Source organism: Ambystoma mexicanum, chromosome 8 (genome assembly GCF_040938575.1).
Source record: "Ambystoma mexicanum isolate Mex_15411 chromosome 8, UKY_AmexF1_1, whole genome shotgun sequence".
Taxonomy (NCBI): Eukaryota; Metazoa; Chordata; class Amphibia; order Caudata; family Ambystomatidae; genus Ambystoma; species Ambystoma mexicanum.
The window spans coordinates 215,037,927-215,054,496 of record NC_090929.1 but is presented as its reverse complement, the minus strand read 5'-3'; the positions used below and the strand labels follow the sequence as shown (position 1 = coordinate 215,054,496).

Here is a 16,570-nt window from a genome sequence, read left to right as displayed (position 1 = left end):
GTCTTCTGTGTGCTGCTTTGTGCTGTGCATTTGGTTATTGCACAATGCATTTGGTTTTGTTATTTTTGTATTAACATTAAAAGACATTAGTAATTGTTACACTATGTCTGCGGTGTTTCTTCCGACTTCTTTCTGAACCTGGCATTTGTTTTTTTGTGCCTGCGGGAGTGCGATTCGTTTTTTCCTCCCTTTCTGCTAGGGATGAAAAGAAAATTTGGCTTATTCAGACATACATATAGAATATAGAGTTCATAGTAAAGAAAACTAAGTTTGAATTGAATCACATGCAAGCTTTGGCTTGTTTGGCTTGTAACAAAAACACACAAAATGGAAATAGTTATAAAAACAAAACTGTTGTTACATCACAGTTTGGTAGGTGAGGGTTAGTAACATAATGTGGATTTCAAATACTACAATCAGATTGTTAGTATGTCATTGTGGTCGACACATTATTATAGGTGTTTCTGGTTCGGGGGTTATTCAACCTTCACTGAGTAGATAATGTTCACAGATGAAGGGTCCGAACTTTCATCAGGAGGTTGTTGGGAACGCCTATTGGGAGGCGAGGAGAGGATGTCAAGAGGAAAAAAAGTGTGACCACACGGAGGGATCCTTATGAAAAGAGTGCTGCACTATAGGAAACCTACCTATGTTCTGTCAACGGTTGAACTGAATTCGGGGAGACAATTAGATTGGTCTGGTGTCCGTGGAGGTAATCTACAATAGGAAAAAGGTGGCAATGAATGCGCCTGGATGGTATGAAGGATCATACAGAATGGATCAAATAGCGAAAGTATAGCATACCTTAGTTGATGGTATGCGATACAATTTAGAAATGTTTTTTGGAAAGTTTTTCAAATTGTTTTTTCACATGGGTACAATTTCCGTGTACTTGGAGGCTTTTTCAGGTTAGAAACATAGCCTATGCCGCTGTGTAGGAAGAAAAAGGATAGAGTTAACTGGTTGAATTAGCGTTTATATCTGGTGCTTAAAAATGATAAGGAGAACCACGGATGGTTGAGCTAAGTGTTGACCGCATGCAAGGTGTCTATGGCGATTATTAAGGCAGTGAATTGCTGGGTGCCTGAGTGGGCTGAAAAAGGGGTGATATAGTATTAAAATAGGATTTGCTTGGCCATTGTCAATACAAGACCAGATTTTAATGGTGCAGAACCTGAAAATGTCCTGTAAAGCGTAAGAAATAAACCCCGTCTGTACTGTCTATTGTTGGTTGTGCGTTATTGTGGTAGTAGTTAGGGCTAGAACCTGCCATCCGATTAGTTATGTGCTCGCGGTGCGGCGGTCGTTTGGGCTAAGGTGTGCCAAACACTAAGGGTAGATTTTAGTTTAAATGAAATAACCACGGTATGGTTCTGTATTAGCGATAGATGGTCTAGGGATTAACTATAACAAAGTGATTGACGGGTCATGGCGGGCTCGATTTCTTATCTGAAAAAGGAGCACGAGGCGGATAAGCGTCTGCCTTGCAAGTCCGGAAACCAAATGATTACTTTTGGGAGCGGCACGTAGTGTAAATACAATTACGGCTGATGTGGCGCATGCGTAATGGCGGCATTGCTGTGGACGCTGTGTTTGGAAAAAGGGGGCACGCATGCGACATTGATTGATTAGCACGCATGTGCGAGGATAGGGACACTAATAGTTGTTAGAGTAGAAAGCAAATGACAGCCGTGATGGCAAAACATGGTAGACTTCATGTATTGAAGCGAGTCTAACTGAATGACATGGACATTCTTTAGGAGCAAAAAAACATGAATAGTTATTTTCGACAGATTATTCTGGTTTAAACAAACATTTGAGAGAATGGTATATGTTACATAAACAGGCTTAAGTTTCGTCATGCAGAAAAAGAAGGCAAGAGAAAATCTTTGTTCAAGGTGCATGATTAAAGCATTTCAGTTTGAAAGGTTCAAAAAACAGGTTCATTCATGACTCATAATTTCTCATATTCTGTAGTGAGGGTATTCAGACAGGTGGCAGGAGGTTGAAAAAACTTCCCAAGGAAGGTTGTAAGAGACATGACATGTAGCGCTAGAGATAGGGATTTACTTAAAGAATAGATTCCATTCAATGGCTATATTAAGGCCCTGTTTGACAGAATCAAGGCGGAAAATCCATTTCTGCTCTAGCTTTCGGAGTGAGAGGTCTCTAGCTCCACCTCTGAATGGGTTTCTGGCTATTTTTAGAACAAACCAGAAAATGTCATTGTGGTTGTGGTGTTTCTCTTGGAAGTGTGCCACCATTGGTTTGTCTGGAACAGCCTTTTTGATGCATGAGCGATGCTCACAAATGTGTTGTCAGACTTCTCCCTTACATTTGCCGATGTATAGCAAATTGCAGGGCATTGAATTGCGTATACTGTCCATTTGCTTTTACAGCGGGTGAAGGACTCAAAATTCCAATTTTTTCTGTTTAGATCAATGGATTTCATGTTTTTTGTCAGAGAACAAACTGAGCATGAGCTGCATTTGAAATGTCCTTTGACGGCAGGTAGATTCCACAGGGAGAGTTCTTTTAGCTTGGTGGGTTCTGTATAGGTGTTTACCAAACAATCTTTGAGATTTCTGCTCCGTTTGAAAGCAAAATGGGGTTTGGTAGGTTTAAATGAATCTGTTTGGCGAATGTTCCAATGTTTAAGTATGGTTTTCTTTATTTGATTGCTGGGTGGTGAAAAGGTGGTAACAGGTGATTTTGTCCTTGCAAGGCTCTCGTGGGGCAAGTTCAAGGCATGATTCTCTGCTTCTGTTTTTTGCTCGTTTTTTGGCTTGACGGATCGTATGATCGGAGTAGCCTCTTTCTTTAAGTCTTGTGTTAAGTTCTCTGCTAGTTGATTCAAAGTCTTCTCGGTTTGTACAATTACGCCATAGGCGCAGAAATTGGCCAAATGGGAGGTTTTCTTTGAGACTAGGAGGGTGGAAGCTCTTAAATTCCAGAAGTGTATTTTTGGCTGTTGGTTTCCTGTAGAGGGTTGTTGCTAGGGTGTTGGTGGTAGTTTTGTAGACTGTGAGGTCTAGAAATGGAATGGAGTGTTTATCTGCCTGAATTGTGAACTTGATGTAGGGATCTTGATTCTTGAGCCATGTGAAAAAACTTTAGGTTGTTATTATTTCCTTTCCATGTCATAAAAATATAATTGATGTACCTGATCCAGAAGCTTATTTTTTCTTTGAAAGGGTTGTTGATGTCATAGATGCATTTGTTTTCAAAAGAGTCCATGAACAGGTTGGCTACGTCTGGTGCGAAAGTTGCTCCCATTGAGGTCCCGTGACATTGTTGGTAGAAAGATGTTTCGTAAATGAAGTAGTTTTCGATTAAAGCAATGCAAATGCATTCAAGAATGAAAGCCGTAGGTGGTTCCATGTTGGTTCTTTTGTCAAGGTATGTGGCTAACACATCGATAGATTCGCGTTGAGGAATGCTAGTATATAGCGACTCGACGTCCAAGGTCACTAATAATTCTTCTTCATTGGTGGTTAGGGTGTCAAGTTTTTTGATGGTCGAGGTAATATCTTGCACGTAGGACCTCATTTGTTTAATGAATGGCCATAGAAAGTAGTCAATATAAATTGACAGCGGTTCTAGGAGCGATCCTATACCTGCTACTATAGGGCGACCTGGTGGATTATTTGCGTCTTTGTGGATCTTTGGTAGTAGATAAAATGCAGGTAGTATTGGAGGACGGTTTATCTGGAATAGTTTTTCATTGTAGTCTATCCAGCCTTCTTGGAGTGCATGGCACATGAGACTTTGTATTTCGTTGAGGAGTCTGGTGGTGGGATCAACCGGTATCTGGCGATAGAATTTGATATTATTGAGATGTTTCAGGACTTCTGTGTTGTATAAAGTTTTGGCACATAGGACGATACCTCCGCCTTTGTCAACTGGTTTAATGAAAAAGGTGAGATTATTTGAGGTTTTTAAGGGCTGTGCATTTGTTTTTATTGAGATTGTCGGGGTATCTGATGTTATTTTCGAAGAGTTTGTTGGTTTCTAGAAGGATATGGTTTTCCAAAGCCAGAATCTCTGGGCAGACCATGTGAGATAGTGGAGTGAAAGTCGAAGGCGGTCTCAAGCCAGTGGATTTTGGAGGGTCTTTTTCTGGTTTGTTGAGGAAGAAATATTTAAGTCTGATAGTACGGAAGAATTTGCGGACTTCGACTTCTGTTTGGAATCTGTTGGGGGGTGTGGTGGGGACGAAGCTTAATCCTTTACTTAGAACGTTGGTTTCTTCGTGGGTTAGGATGTGGTCGCTGAGATTGAAGATGGGTATTATCATGATTGGTTCCCTGGGGGCATCCATTGCCGTGTTCGCATGGGGTGTTGATGATGTAGTCTTGGTAGGCCTTGTTGTCCCCGTCCTTGAAAAGGGTGCTGTTGATTTGAACTTGAGGGTGCAGATGTTGCGGAACTGGAGTCGCTATTGGAACCACTACTGTTGGAGCTATTGGAAAAAGTTACGAATTGTTTCTGAGGTCGACGTGGGTTACGTATGTTTTGTTGAGTGTTTTGGTTTATCTGATTATAGAAACCAGGTACTAGGTATGGGTATGTTCTTTCTTCTTTGTAATTCTTAACGTCGTTTTGTAGCTTCCAGAGTTTCTCATCGATGGTGAATTTTTCAAATTTGATTTCTTCTTCGGTTCTTTCAAGTTGTATTTTTATGTCTGGGATTATGTTTTCTGTTTTGATTTTTTCTTCAAGGGTTTTGAGTGCTTCTTTTTGGCTTTTGGTTTCTTCCTAGGCGGTTTCTATGACTAGAATTATCCAATCACGGGAGCATTTATTGCCCACTCCACTGAATTTTGTCATGAACCGGGGGTGATCGAGAAAAACTCTTGGAATATTCTTGACCTGAAGACCTTCTGGGATCACGCCTGCTTTAAGGTATTCGAGCATTAGATGCCTGTGGGACTCAGTTCTTATGAGTTTCTTTTTTTTTGCAAACAGAGTATCAAGGTCATTATTTGAGGGATTCTGGACTGGTATGACAACCAGTGATTTGTTGCCCAGCAGTGAGGGCGTTTCTAGGAGTTCTTTTTACATAGATCAGTGAAACTAACGATATTGACATTTTCCATTTACTGGATAGACAATTAATGAAGCCCAACAACCAAAGGGTTGTCCTAGAGACTATAGAAAATAGGGGGCTAGGTGCCTTCTTTTTTGTTAAAGAGGGGCTTGACTCAAAAAGGCGTTAATTACAGGGAGAAAGGGAGAGTCATAAGCTGCCCCTATTTCACCGTGTTGACTGCGGTAGGTTTTCAAAAGGCAGGAAGCTAGTTTGTAAATGCTAGCTATCGAAGGGTAAAAAAAAAAAGAATATATATATATATATATATATATATATATATATATATATATATATATATATATATATAAAGAAAATTTGGTTTATTCAGACATACATATAGAATATAGAGTTCATAGTAAAGAAAACAGTTTGAATTGAATGATCACATGCAAGCTTTGGCTCGTTTGGCTTGTAACAAAAAAACACACAAACAGACACCTTTGCATGCGGTCAACACTTAGCTCAACCATCCGTGGTTCTCCTTATCATTTTTAAGCACCAGATATAAACACTAATTCAACCAGTAAACTCTATCCCTTTTCTTCCTACACAGCGGCATAGGCTATGTTTCTAACCTGAAAAAGCCTCCAAGTACACGGAAATCGTACCCATGTGAAAAAACAATTAGAAAAACTTTCCAAAAAACATTTCTAAATTGAATCGCATACCATCAACTAAGGTATGCTATACTTTCGTTATTTGATCCATTCTGTATGATCCTTCATAACATCCAGGCGCATTCATTGCCACCTTTTTCCTATTGTAGATTACCTCCATGGACACCAGACCAATCTAATTGTCTCCCCGAATTCAGTTCAACCGTTGACTGAACATAGGTAGGTTTCCTATAGTGCAGCACTCTTTTCATACGGATCCCTCTGTGTGGTCACACTTTTTCCTCTGGACATACTCTCCTCTCCCTCCCTCCAATTAGGCGTTCCCAACAACGTCCTGATGAAAGTCCGGACCCTTCATCTGTGAACATCATCTACTCAGTGAAGGTTGAATAACCCCCGAACCAGAAACACCTATAATAATGTGTCGACCACAATGACATACTACCAATCGGATTGTAGTATTTGAAATCCACATTATATGTTACTAACCCTCACCTACCAAACTGTGATATAACAGTTTTGTTTTTATAACTATTTCCATTTTGTGTGTTTTTTTGTTACAAGCCAAAGCTTGCATGTGATCATTCAATTCAAACTGTTTTCTTTACTATGAACTCTATATTCTATATGTATGTCTGAATAAACCAAATTTTCTTTTCATCCCTATATATATTCTTTTGTGACCTTCGATAGCTAGCATTTACAAACTAGCTTCCTGCCTTTTGAAAACCTACCGCAGTCAACACGGTGAAATAGGGGCAGCTTATGACTCTCCCTTTCTCCCTGTAATTAGCGCCTTTTTGAGTCAAGCCCCTCTAACAAAAAAGAAGGCACCTAACCCCTTCTTTTCTGAAGTGACATAAGTAGATGTAATACTCTTTTCCAAATTTGGCCTTCAATTCGGACCCAATTTATCTTTGCAGCCATGCTGTCAATTTCAATACCATACATCACTACCGGGATTACTTTGCCTTTATAGAATTTAATGAGGGGAAGCAAAATAAATCTGCATCATGAATGTAGTATCTTTCATTTGGCAGATTAATTGAATTACTGTTCCCTCTACGTCCATCTCCGATTTTTTGAATGAAGGACTAGACCTTATAATGAATCCTAGGTATTTCATTTCATTCACTGCTTGGAGGGTCTGTGAGTCTAATGCCCACCCAAATCTGGCCGTCTTCCTTTTCAAGTCATTACATGACACAACAAAAGTCTTCTTTAGGTTGATAACCAGATCATTTGCCAAAGCATATTTGTCAAATGCTGTGATCAGATGCTGTAGGCCCATGGGGAGAACCCCACAAACCACCACTGTGAAAACAAACCTAGTAATGAGGACACCTTTCATAGATTTGAGTACCTGTGGCCATAGACAGGTACATGTAACGTTACCCGATAAAAAGGTGATATTTAAAATACTTTCTTGGCCCAACGTAATAATTTACTGATGCACTGCACATGCTAATTCTACAACACCACAACAGGAGTGCAGATTAACATAGGTACACTAGACAGAAAGAGGGAGTCTGGGATATACAGGCAGAAGTGCAGTGGATGATATATGGAAGTATAATGGGGAGATGGGGAATAAGGCCAGGTCGTGAAGGAAAAGTGATACTTTAAGAATGAAGTGGTATTGTTTTAAAGAGAAAGCACATTCACCTTAGGAACATAGGAGGCAATGTTTAATAGTACAGGTGGGTGGATACCTTGGTCAGTAGCCTAGAAGGCAAACAAGTGACCACTTACCACGCAAAAAGGACTACTCTACAGAAATTAACAAGATCGCATGAATTGGTTCCATAAACCTGAAAATGGATGCATTCATTTGCACATTTTCAATGGCAGGTGTAGCAGAGGCGCCCATGACATGACGTATGATAGGATCTACATTACGATTAAACTTTAAAGAACTTGTTAGAGCAGGTATGTATGGCACAACTGAAGTGCCGCTAAGGTGAGATTGTGCCTTCAGTGCATATGCTGTGCCTTGTCTGTATATTTGCATGTACACCGATCTACACATTCGTATGCACACACCTATACCACTGTAGAGAGGCATTTACATGCCTCTGCCAGAAATCTCATCCCCCAACCTCCTTTACATTGGAAGCCTGAGATTGTGCTATGCTTAAAACCAGCAGTTGTGCCAATTCCGCAGTGAGTGTTTGAAAGAAGGCATCCTCTGAGAAAACCCTATCAAATGTACCCCTGAAGAGACGACAGAGAGGAAGTCCCTGAAGAAATTGTAATAAAAACACAACACCAGGTCCCTAAAATCAGACAATACCAACCTTCTCAACACCATTCGGTGTAATACGAACAAGCAATGGAACAGTGCCGTTGGCATAGTGGCTCCTTGGCATGGAATGCCTTAATGCCCACGCCAACAACCATATCCTCGACCGAGGTCTTCAAGAAAAAGCTCAAGACCCTGCTCTTTTCTTAAGTTCCACCATACCAGATGATTCCTCTGCCTCTGGGGGGCCGTGCCCCTCCAACAGGTCTGTCGTGTTCAGTTCAATGTATATGAGTTAGCGCCGGTAAGCCCTCTGTACCAGGTGCGCTTTACAAATATATAAACAAATAATATGAAAAGAGTGAAAGAGAAGCCTGTGACATCACAAGAGATGAGTGTGACGCACTGAGAATATGGGCTGCAGAAAATGCATGGGTTTTACAGCAAATCATGACGAAGTTAAGAATTAAGTAATCTTTCATATGCAAAAAGGCGCATTGCACTTGTGAAAAGCACTGCAGAAAATGCAAGCTATTCAATAACTGTACAGATGCTGTAATGCAAGTAGATTAAGTAATCCTAGACGCTGGCTATATGTAGTGAATAGACTGCGGGTGAATTCGCCATTGTATAGAAACTGAACATCAGTGTCATGATTTTAGTAAGCCAGGACCCAGAGTAAAGACGAGAACTGTGTTGCAGCAAGAATAAGCTGAGATTGTGGAAACGAATGGCGAGGCTGTGTGGCCTGGTACCAAACATGAAGCAGCCATGGTCGGTTATCTATTCTTGAAGGCGGTGAACATGTGACACCAAATCATCCCTTGTTAAGGTGCAATGAAAGAACACCAAGCATACCAAGTTTCATTTATTTAAGACATTTAAATGCTGCAACATAGACCAAATCGTGGTCTCACGTCACGTGAGCCAAGGATGGAAATAGAGTTGAGCATGGAGTCGTAGAACAACGATAGTGAGTGCTTGCACTTCCATATACTCCCAGATACAAGAATACTTTGCAAGGCCAAGTTCAAAGACAATCTTCATATGGTAGAAGGCATGGGTGACAATATATGGGCTAATTGGGTGGGTGAGGTCAAGTCCACCTTCTGGCACCTGGGTCTGAGCTTACGTGCTGCGAAGTGAACCAAATGTTCCAGACATGGCACAAGTGTGCCAACCAATTATAGAGGGCTGCATAACGAAGGGCCTTCTAGTTTGAGAGCCAATGATCTACTGTGTGCAAATAGTGTTGAAGAGGACAGGTTTTAGAGGTAGGCTTAAGTTTCCACCTGATAGTAGATAGCCAATCACAATCCCAGCCCTTCTAGAAAGTATACTTAGATATTCCCTTTAACGTATCAATTACTTGTCGGTTTTTCTTATTTTCCACGTAGTATGAAGTCACGTCCGACATATTTTTTGCATATAAGGATATTTATGAGAAATGCACTGAGAGCTTGAGCGAACGTCTGTTGTAACTCCCCGTTTTAGATAATTGTTAATAAAACAGCACCTTTGCCATCTTCCTGAGTTGGTTCAATTATTTGGCGTCAGTTATTCGGCATCCTCATCCATTGTATGCACGATACCCAAAGGCCATATGCTCACCACAGATTCCACTTAACTAGTTGGAAACCATTCATGAGAAACAAAAGTAAATCACCCAGATTGGAAACACACCCAATCCCACATGGAACAGGCAGGCTGAGGAATCCTGCTCCCAATAACAGAAGTTAATTGACAAAGGCCGGTTTTATTTATAGACCACAAAAAAACCGGGAAGCAATAAACGCCAGAAGTCTCCATGTTGTCAAAAGACTTTACATCACACAACAACTTTATTATAAATGAAGAATACGTCATACTTGAAGTTACATTTACAAAAACCTTGGGGAAGATGGGATTGGTTAAGGGAATTATCTACATCTGGAATATATAATGGTCAGTGTTTTCATTGGATACAGTTATTTTGTGGCCCCATCTCGGAATACCCCTAAATTGATAAGGTAAGTGTGAAAAACCAGAGGGTGTTTCACAGCCTGGTCCCTGGGGATCCCGTACTCAGGTGCCCAGTGAAATGCCATTGCTTTTCGATCCCCAACCCTGGGGGTGGACAAGTGAGGGAGGATCACCTGGGTAGAGGTTCCTCAGGGAGTTGGGGGTGAAGCACCTGATGGCGAGACATGGTATCCCTTTTTCCTTAACCCATCCAACCCCTACCCCTGCTTATTTTCTGTGAAACTAAAACTCCCATAATTCCTCCTCACTTCACATGGGCCAGACTACTGAGCTGAGGAAGATGTGGAATAAGTCCAAAAATATTACCTCTGCTGACTTGCAATGGCTCTGTCCCTCTAATGAGATCAGGCAGAGTTTGGCATGTAATATGAATTACATATACCTGCCACTTGTTAACATTCCCCGTCAGGATAAAAGGTGGTATGCACAGGTACACTGAGCGAGGCGTGATGTGAAAAGGAACAGATTTTTCAGGGAAAATACAAACCAGGCTATGGAAGTTGTTAGACCAGGGGGCTGATCGGCTGCTGTGGAGAATAGAGCCAGGCAAGAATTCCATCCTTTCAGGAAGCCGTAAGCAAGCGTTCCATGACCGAAAATGAGTGAGCGGAAAAGGGAAACTTTCAAAGTGCTTCCAGGCGGCTCGCTACCCTCCCAGGTGAACGAGGGAGTTGGGGAGGAGTAGAGGAGGCATTGGTAATGCATTGACTGCTACGAGAAAAGCATTGAAGATAGAAATCCAATTAACATGACCAGTGAGTTATCGAAGGCAAAGTCTGGTTTGTGTCAAGAGCAAAAGAGGCATCTAACAAGAGTTGAAGGTTGCATGTGTGCCGATAAAACGTGTAATGAAGAGAACAATGATTGAATGCTGAGAAAAGTATATACAAAGTAACAGATTGGTCCTGTGAAACGGAGTCGCACATTCAAAAGTCTCTGAAATGTTATGAGTAATAGAAAGTAGGAAATGAAAAATGTAACCGCGATCCTGAATGAGAGTTGAGTGAAAAGCAATCTATTTAAACATTACAAATCACCAAAAGGGCAAAAGTAAAGACATGAATGTTGAAAGATGCCAAGAGGGCAAAAGTAAAACTAAAAGTACCAAAAAGCATTGGTGTTGTGAAGATTGTTGATTCTCAAATTGTTTAAAAAGAGGTTCAAGTGGTCATGCAGAGTTCTATGTAAAATCCTTGCAGTTTCGAAAGTCTACGACAGTAAAAAGGTATTAGGATAGAATGTGTGGTAGGGAACCCCCACAAAGAGAAAGACAGGCTGGAGCCTGTGCTGAACTCCAAGTGAAGAGTGGAATATGAAAAGAGGCAGGCTAGAGCCCAGCGGAGGGAAACCTGTGTTGAATACAGGCGAAGTGAAAGCCAGGAGCAGAACTGTATTTGTGGTAAGGCGGACACTGCCTAAAGAATTGATTAGACTGTCAAAAGCTTGAAACCCAAGCCTGTTGTACCAGCAAGCCAGGGTGTGCAAGACTGATAGAAATGTGCCATCCACCTATCCTTTTTAAGAAGCTCTTGAGATGCTGTGCTTCTGAACGTGCGGAGGCAGTTGTTACCCAAGCCATTCTGACATTCTTTTTAAGACACTATTTTCCCTTTTTGTATTCCCTGTACACCTTTGTCATTTGAGAAGGAGAGCAAGGTTAGGTATTCTTAGTATAGGCCTTTTTATTTTGACTATACTGACTTGGACTTGTTTATTTAATAGTCGAGACTGCTCTCATTTTAGAGTAATGGCCAGTTAGAAATTACACCAACCCACTAAACTACAAAATAAAGGTTTTCGAAACTTGCATCTATTGGTTCTGTGTCTACTGTTGATACCATGCCTTCCTTACATAAGGACGACGTCATTGTAATAATGTATTGGCTCCTGCAACAGTTGCAAGACAGCATTATTGAAGAGCGATGATTGGTTGGCATTGGCCTCACTAAGCTTCGATACTTGACAGGACATAAGCACATGAGCAAAAACAGTGCTGAGGGAGGAACATCTAAGAGCTGCTTTTCCATTGACTAAGACATCATTCCTAATTTTCTAGGCCACAAGCCAGGATGTGTAGTTTTGAGCTTAGTCTTGTCCGGCATCTCTATTCTGAGAACATTTGGGGAGTTGAGACAGGTGTAGATCTGTGTGTGGCACTTATGAATGGACACTGTTCTTTAATTGCAAGTCACATGTGAGGAAACCACATTTTGAATTATTCTGCTCAACTATTACCATTAAATAAGCTCCCATTAAATGGGTGTCGTTACTCTCCTTCTTCTCTACGGACTAAGTCGAGCTATTCTTCATGCAATTTTAAGCTTTTAATTAGCTGGCGCCTGGCCTTCAAATGGTGTTTATTCCTTACTAAATCGAAGAGAAATATGCCTTGCAGTTGAGAATGATATTCTGTTCTTCTTTAGAGCGATCCAAACCTCTTTTCAGCTAGAACCTTAGAAGGGAGCTGCGTAGCCACTGGCTGGCTGGCACAAGTCTGTTTCAGCTACTTCAGCTGATTGAATCTTTCTACAGCTTCAATGAGTCTTTGGATTGTGCATTCGCTTTAACGTGGCATCGCCGTCAATTTTCTCCAAAATGGCTTCTCGTTACTGTTGCACTTCTGCATTTAGCAAGCTTTATATGTATTCTCATGTATTTTGCGTTTCAGTGTTTACGTTGATGATGCTATTGTTTTTAATGTCTATTGAATGCAGGTAACATTCTTCAAGTCTAAACGCGCATTGACCTAGTGTCCAACTTCATGGTGAGTGTGTATGCTTCGTGGTCCATCCTTCTAAGTTTGTCAGTTTAACATTGATGGAACATGTACCGGTCATCTTTAGTTACACCAGGTTCAGTTCATCTTGAGTTTGCAGATTCATCTCTTCTTGGACTGTTCCAAGATAAAGTCGGAAGGGTTGTCTTCGCGAGTAGCGTCTCTTGTGCTTGAGGTATTTAGGCGGTGAAGGCGCTTACGCCATGAATGGCGTACTCCTCATTTCTGCAGTATGAAGGCTGGGGAGGGACGGATGTTATGGATGAATTATTCATCGGTCTCTCGACAGTGGTCTGTGCAGTGATAAAGCAGGATTGTACAGATGGGGCTTAGGTCTAAGAAATATAACTCATCCTAGTATAATTTTGTATTTACAATATCTTGGCATACATAGGAAGGTGGAATGTGGCTCGGAACATTATGACAATGCGCATGTATACTCACAAAGAGAAACGTAAGAGAATGGTATAGCTGTGGCCACGAGGGGTGGGGCATGATGTAAAAGTAAGGTGGGCAGCATTGGAGACAAAACTTGGGAAAGGACAAAGCAAGAAATGGTTGCGTTTTGATCTCCGTAGTGCTTGTGTTCATTCCGACCCCACTGTGGAGGACAGCAGTCACGTCTAATGTTTACTGCATCGCAACATGTGCCTGGATCCTTTTAACACCATCATTCTATGAGACATTTCTAGCATAATTACATACTTCCCTCAAAATACTCTTACAGATTGGAAGGGCAGAGTTTATGGAGGATAATCGATACTCCGGAGACCAGAAGAAAACAAGCAAATTAGATCAGAGTGAAAGAGATGTTTAAGGGAAGAGAAGATCCAAACGCCACCTGTAAGACTTGAATCAACAGCCGGGGAAAGGTGTGTGAATGTTTGGAAACACATTTCAGTTAAGAAAACAAAATGGATCTCTCAACCCCAGTGCAGCATCACATGATCCCATGTACCCCAACTCTGCTGAGCCGAACCCAAATTTACTCAGATCAAACAACCTGTAAAGCTCACTCCCTGAGCAATGTAATGTAGCTGCTGCTACGTACAAAGAGCAGATATTGCCAACTTGATTAGGATGGTAGCATAGACACTCAACCCCTAGGAGTCGCTAGTTTGTAACTCTAATCCATTTCACAATAACTTTAAAAACCTTCCAGATACACACAACGACAGGTACCATTTTAAGGGGAGCTTAACTGCAAGACTTTATACTCGTCCACCCAAAAATCCTAGTCATATCGTAATGACATGGCGTGCTTGGATTTGGGGGGTAGCAAACCTCTGTTAAAGGGCGTAGGTGCCTGTGTGGCAAGTGCTTAGACGTCACTTGGGGAGAAGAGGTGGTCGATGCTCTCCCTTTTCACCAGGAAACGTGCAAGTGGGGTAGCATGGCATGGGGCATCAAACAGAACATGGACAAGAGAATGCAGAGTACACCACCTAGAGATTTATGTCCATGCCCTACAGCAGCGTTCTAGCCCCACACCCCAGTTTCCCTGGAGATAAATACAGTCTTTATAACGAAAATGTTATCAAGAAAGCACGTACATACAAATCTTTTATACTGAACAATATATCGAAAAGGTTTGTGGCGCTGAGGTTGTTTTTTATGGGTATGAAAAAAAGTTACATTTTTTGTTATACAAGTTTCGTTATAAGGGCATTCTTCCTAAAAAAATGTTATAAAGACACGTAACCAACGCCACCTAGTAACCATCGTTCGAAGTCCACCTCCAGTTCAGAGGCACATCAGCAAGGCATCGTGGGTATGTAAATTAGCCCAAATGCAAACCTTTAGCACCCGAAATGTGCCTTGGACAAGGCAGTGCTACTTTATACCTACATAAGCCATGTATAAAGTAACACTGCCCTGTAAGAGCAAAGCAATTTTCCAGAACAAAAGGCTTGCATTTGAGCTAATGTGTATACACACAATGCCTTGCTGATGTGGCTCTCAACGAGGTGCATTTTCAGAGCTGGTTACTAGGTGGCGCTGTGGCATGCGTGACTTGGCTCAAGTGGGTTTAAAAAGGCTTGGAAACACAAAAAGACAAAAAAATAAAGCCTCCTAAAATGCGAAAGTAGAACATTCGACCATAATTTCTTGATCGGTCTCTCACACAAACACATTAAAGGTAAATTGTCTGTGGGCCATTCTGAAGCCATTAACTGACTAGTTTGTTGCTTTACACCATGGTCCCTTTCAAGAGAGCGATCATTTGCTATGCGACCGGACATGCCCCACTTACTTTCTACAATGGGAACTTTTAGAGTGCTGAAATGCGTGCAAGACCAGGTCAACACTGGCTTCTGTGGCAGAGGTCCAGCGCTCTGAACGTTTCACAACATTCCATTATCATCGGTTAATAAATGGGAACTAATGGGTGGAGAATTCATGGAATACTTAACTCAAAGACAAGAGTGGGGGCTACATTTCAGGCAAGCAATCGTTCAATTATGGACAAACTTTTGCAAAAATGGGTTGCCCATTCATTCAGAAAAAAAAGCATCAGGAATTAGCTCGCTGCGCCCCTCTATGGACAGCACTTTATGCAATACCCCTCGCCTGGAAACACTCAATTTCCGAAGAAACAAAGACAGAAAAAAAAAATAAAGTCTGCCCTGCTCACCTCTTCCCAGAATATGGGATTGGACTCGTAGCCTCCCACGGAGAGCGCGTCGCCCTGGAGACGGAGATAGACGGAAGCATCGTGGTCTCGAACATTCGGCATTTTCTAAAAATAAAGCCCAGAGCAGCATCGTTAGAAACAGCAAGAGGCAGAAACCTGTTCCCCATCATCGAGGAGAGGAGAGCGGCGCAGAACATGCTGTCAAATACTGCAATCTGCGGACACAAGTCATGGGTCAGTAGCACATGTATTTATATACTCATCAGAACAACATGTCCTTTAACATCAAGCTGAATTTGTGCTTTTATCGGGGCACCCTTTAGCCACCCATAGAGGAAAACTGGGTCCCCGAAGAGCCTCTGTGATGGGCCCATGGGGCGGTGTAACTATTGGCCCAGATCGCTTGGTTTTCTTCAACTGGTAGAATGAGTTCCTAGAGTAGTTAAAGACCCCTGCACAGAGCAAACACGTTTCTTGGGTGGGGAGAAAAAGGCGTCATCCTTAATTCGATAGCTGCCCTGAATGAACAGGGAAAACACATCACGGAATCAGTATTTACAGGTTTTCGAAAATATTTTTCACACGGAGGGAGCAGCAACCGAAAGGCTCTGCCAGCAACTGTAGATTTATGGAAGCAGAGATCATGGAGCAGATGGCGATTTGTGGAGTTGAGGTTCCAAGAGGGACAATACCCCCCGACTTCTTGACAGAGGTAAAAAGCTCCACAGCCAGGAAAAGCACAGTGGACCATACACTTTTCGACTATCAATCAGAAGCCAGTGCGGCTCCCTTAGTACAGCAGAGGCCCAGGTGCATTGAGGAATCCCCATTGGCAAGCCTGCTGCTGAATTATGCAACACCTGTAACCGAAGGAGTACCTTTGGTTGCACGAGCAAGGTGGCATTACAGTAAACTAAACTTCCCATTACAGAGGTAGAAACCACCAGCCCGCGCAACCCAGCCAGCATAAAAAGGGATTATTTTCTTAAGCATGTTTATCTTAAAAAAAGGTGGGCAGGACTACACCTGGCTTTGACCTGGGGCGCAGCTAAAAGAGACGCAGCCATTTTTATACCTACATTTTAAGCCACAGCGACTGGGACGGGGAATTGAACCCAGGGAGGGAGGCCGGAAGGCATAGATGTCCCCATGTGTATGTGTGGTGGGTGAGTGAAAGACCAACACA

At 41.9% G+C, this 16,570-nt stretch overlaps 1 protein-coding gene across 5 annotated transcripts in view; it reads right to left on the bottom strand.

The window, feature by feature from the left end:
- The window catches only part of SARDH (sarcosine dehydrogenase), a 1,294,294-nt gene that overhangs the window by 1,002,287 nt on the left and 275,437 nt on the right, over positions 1 to 16,570 (bottom strand). For all 5 annotated transcript variants that reach the window (XM_069609627.1, XM_069609628.1, XM_069609625.1 and 2 more), the window contains exon 7: positions 15,385 to 15,489. In XM_069609627.1, coding sequence (XP_069465728.1) covers positions 15,385 to 15,489 — 105 coding nt within the window. The remainder of the gene's footprint in view (positions 1 to 15,384; positions 15,490 to 16,570) is intronic.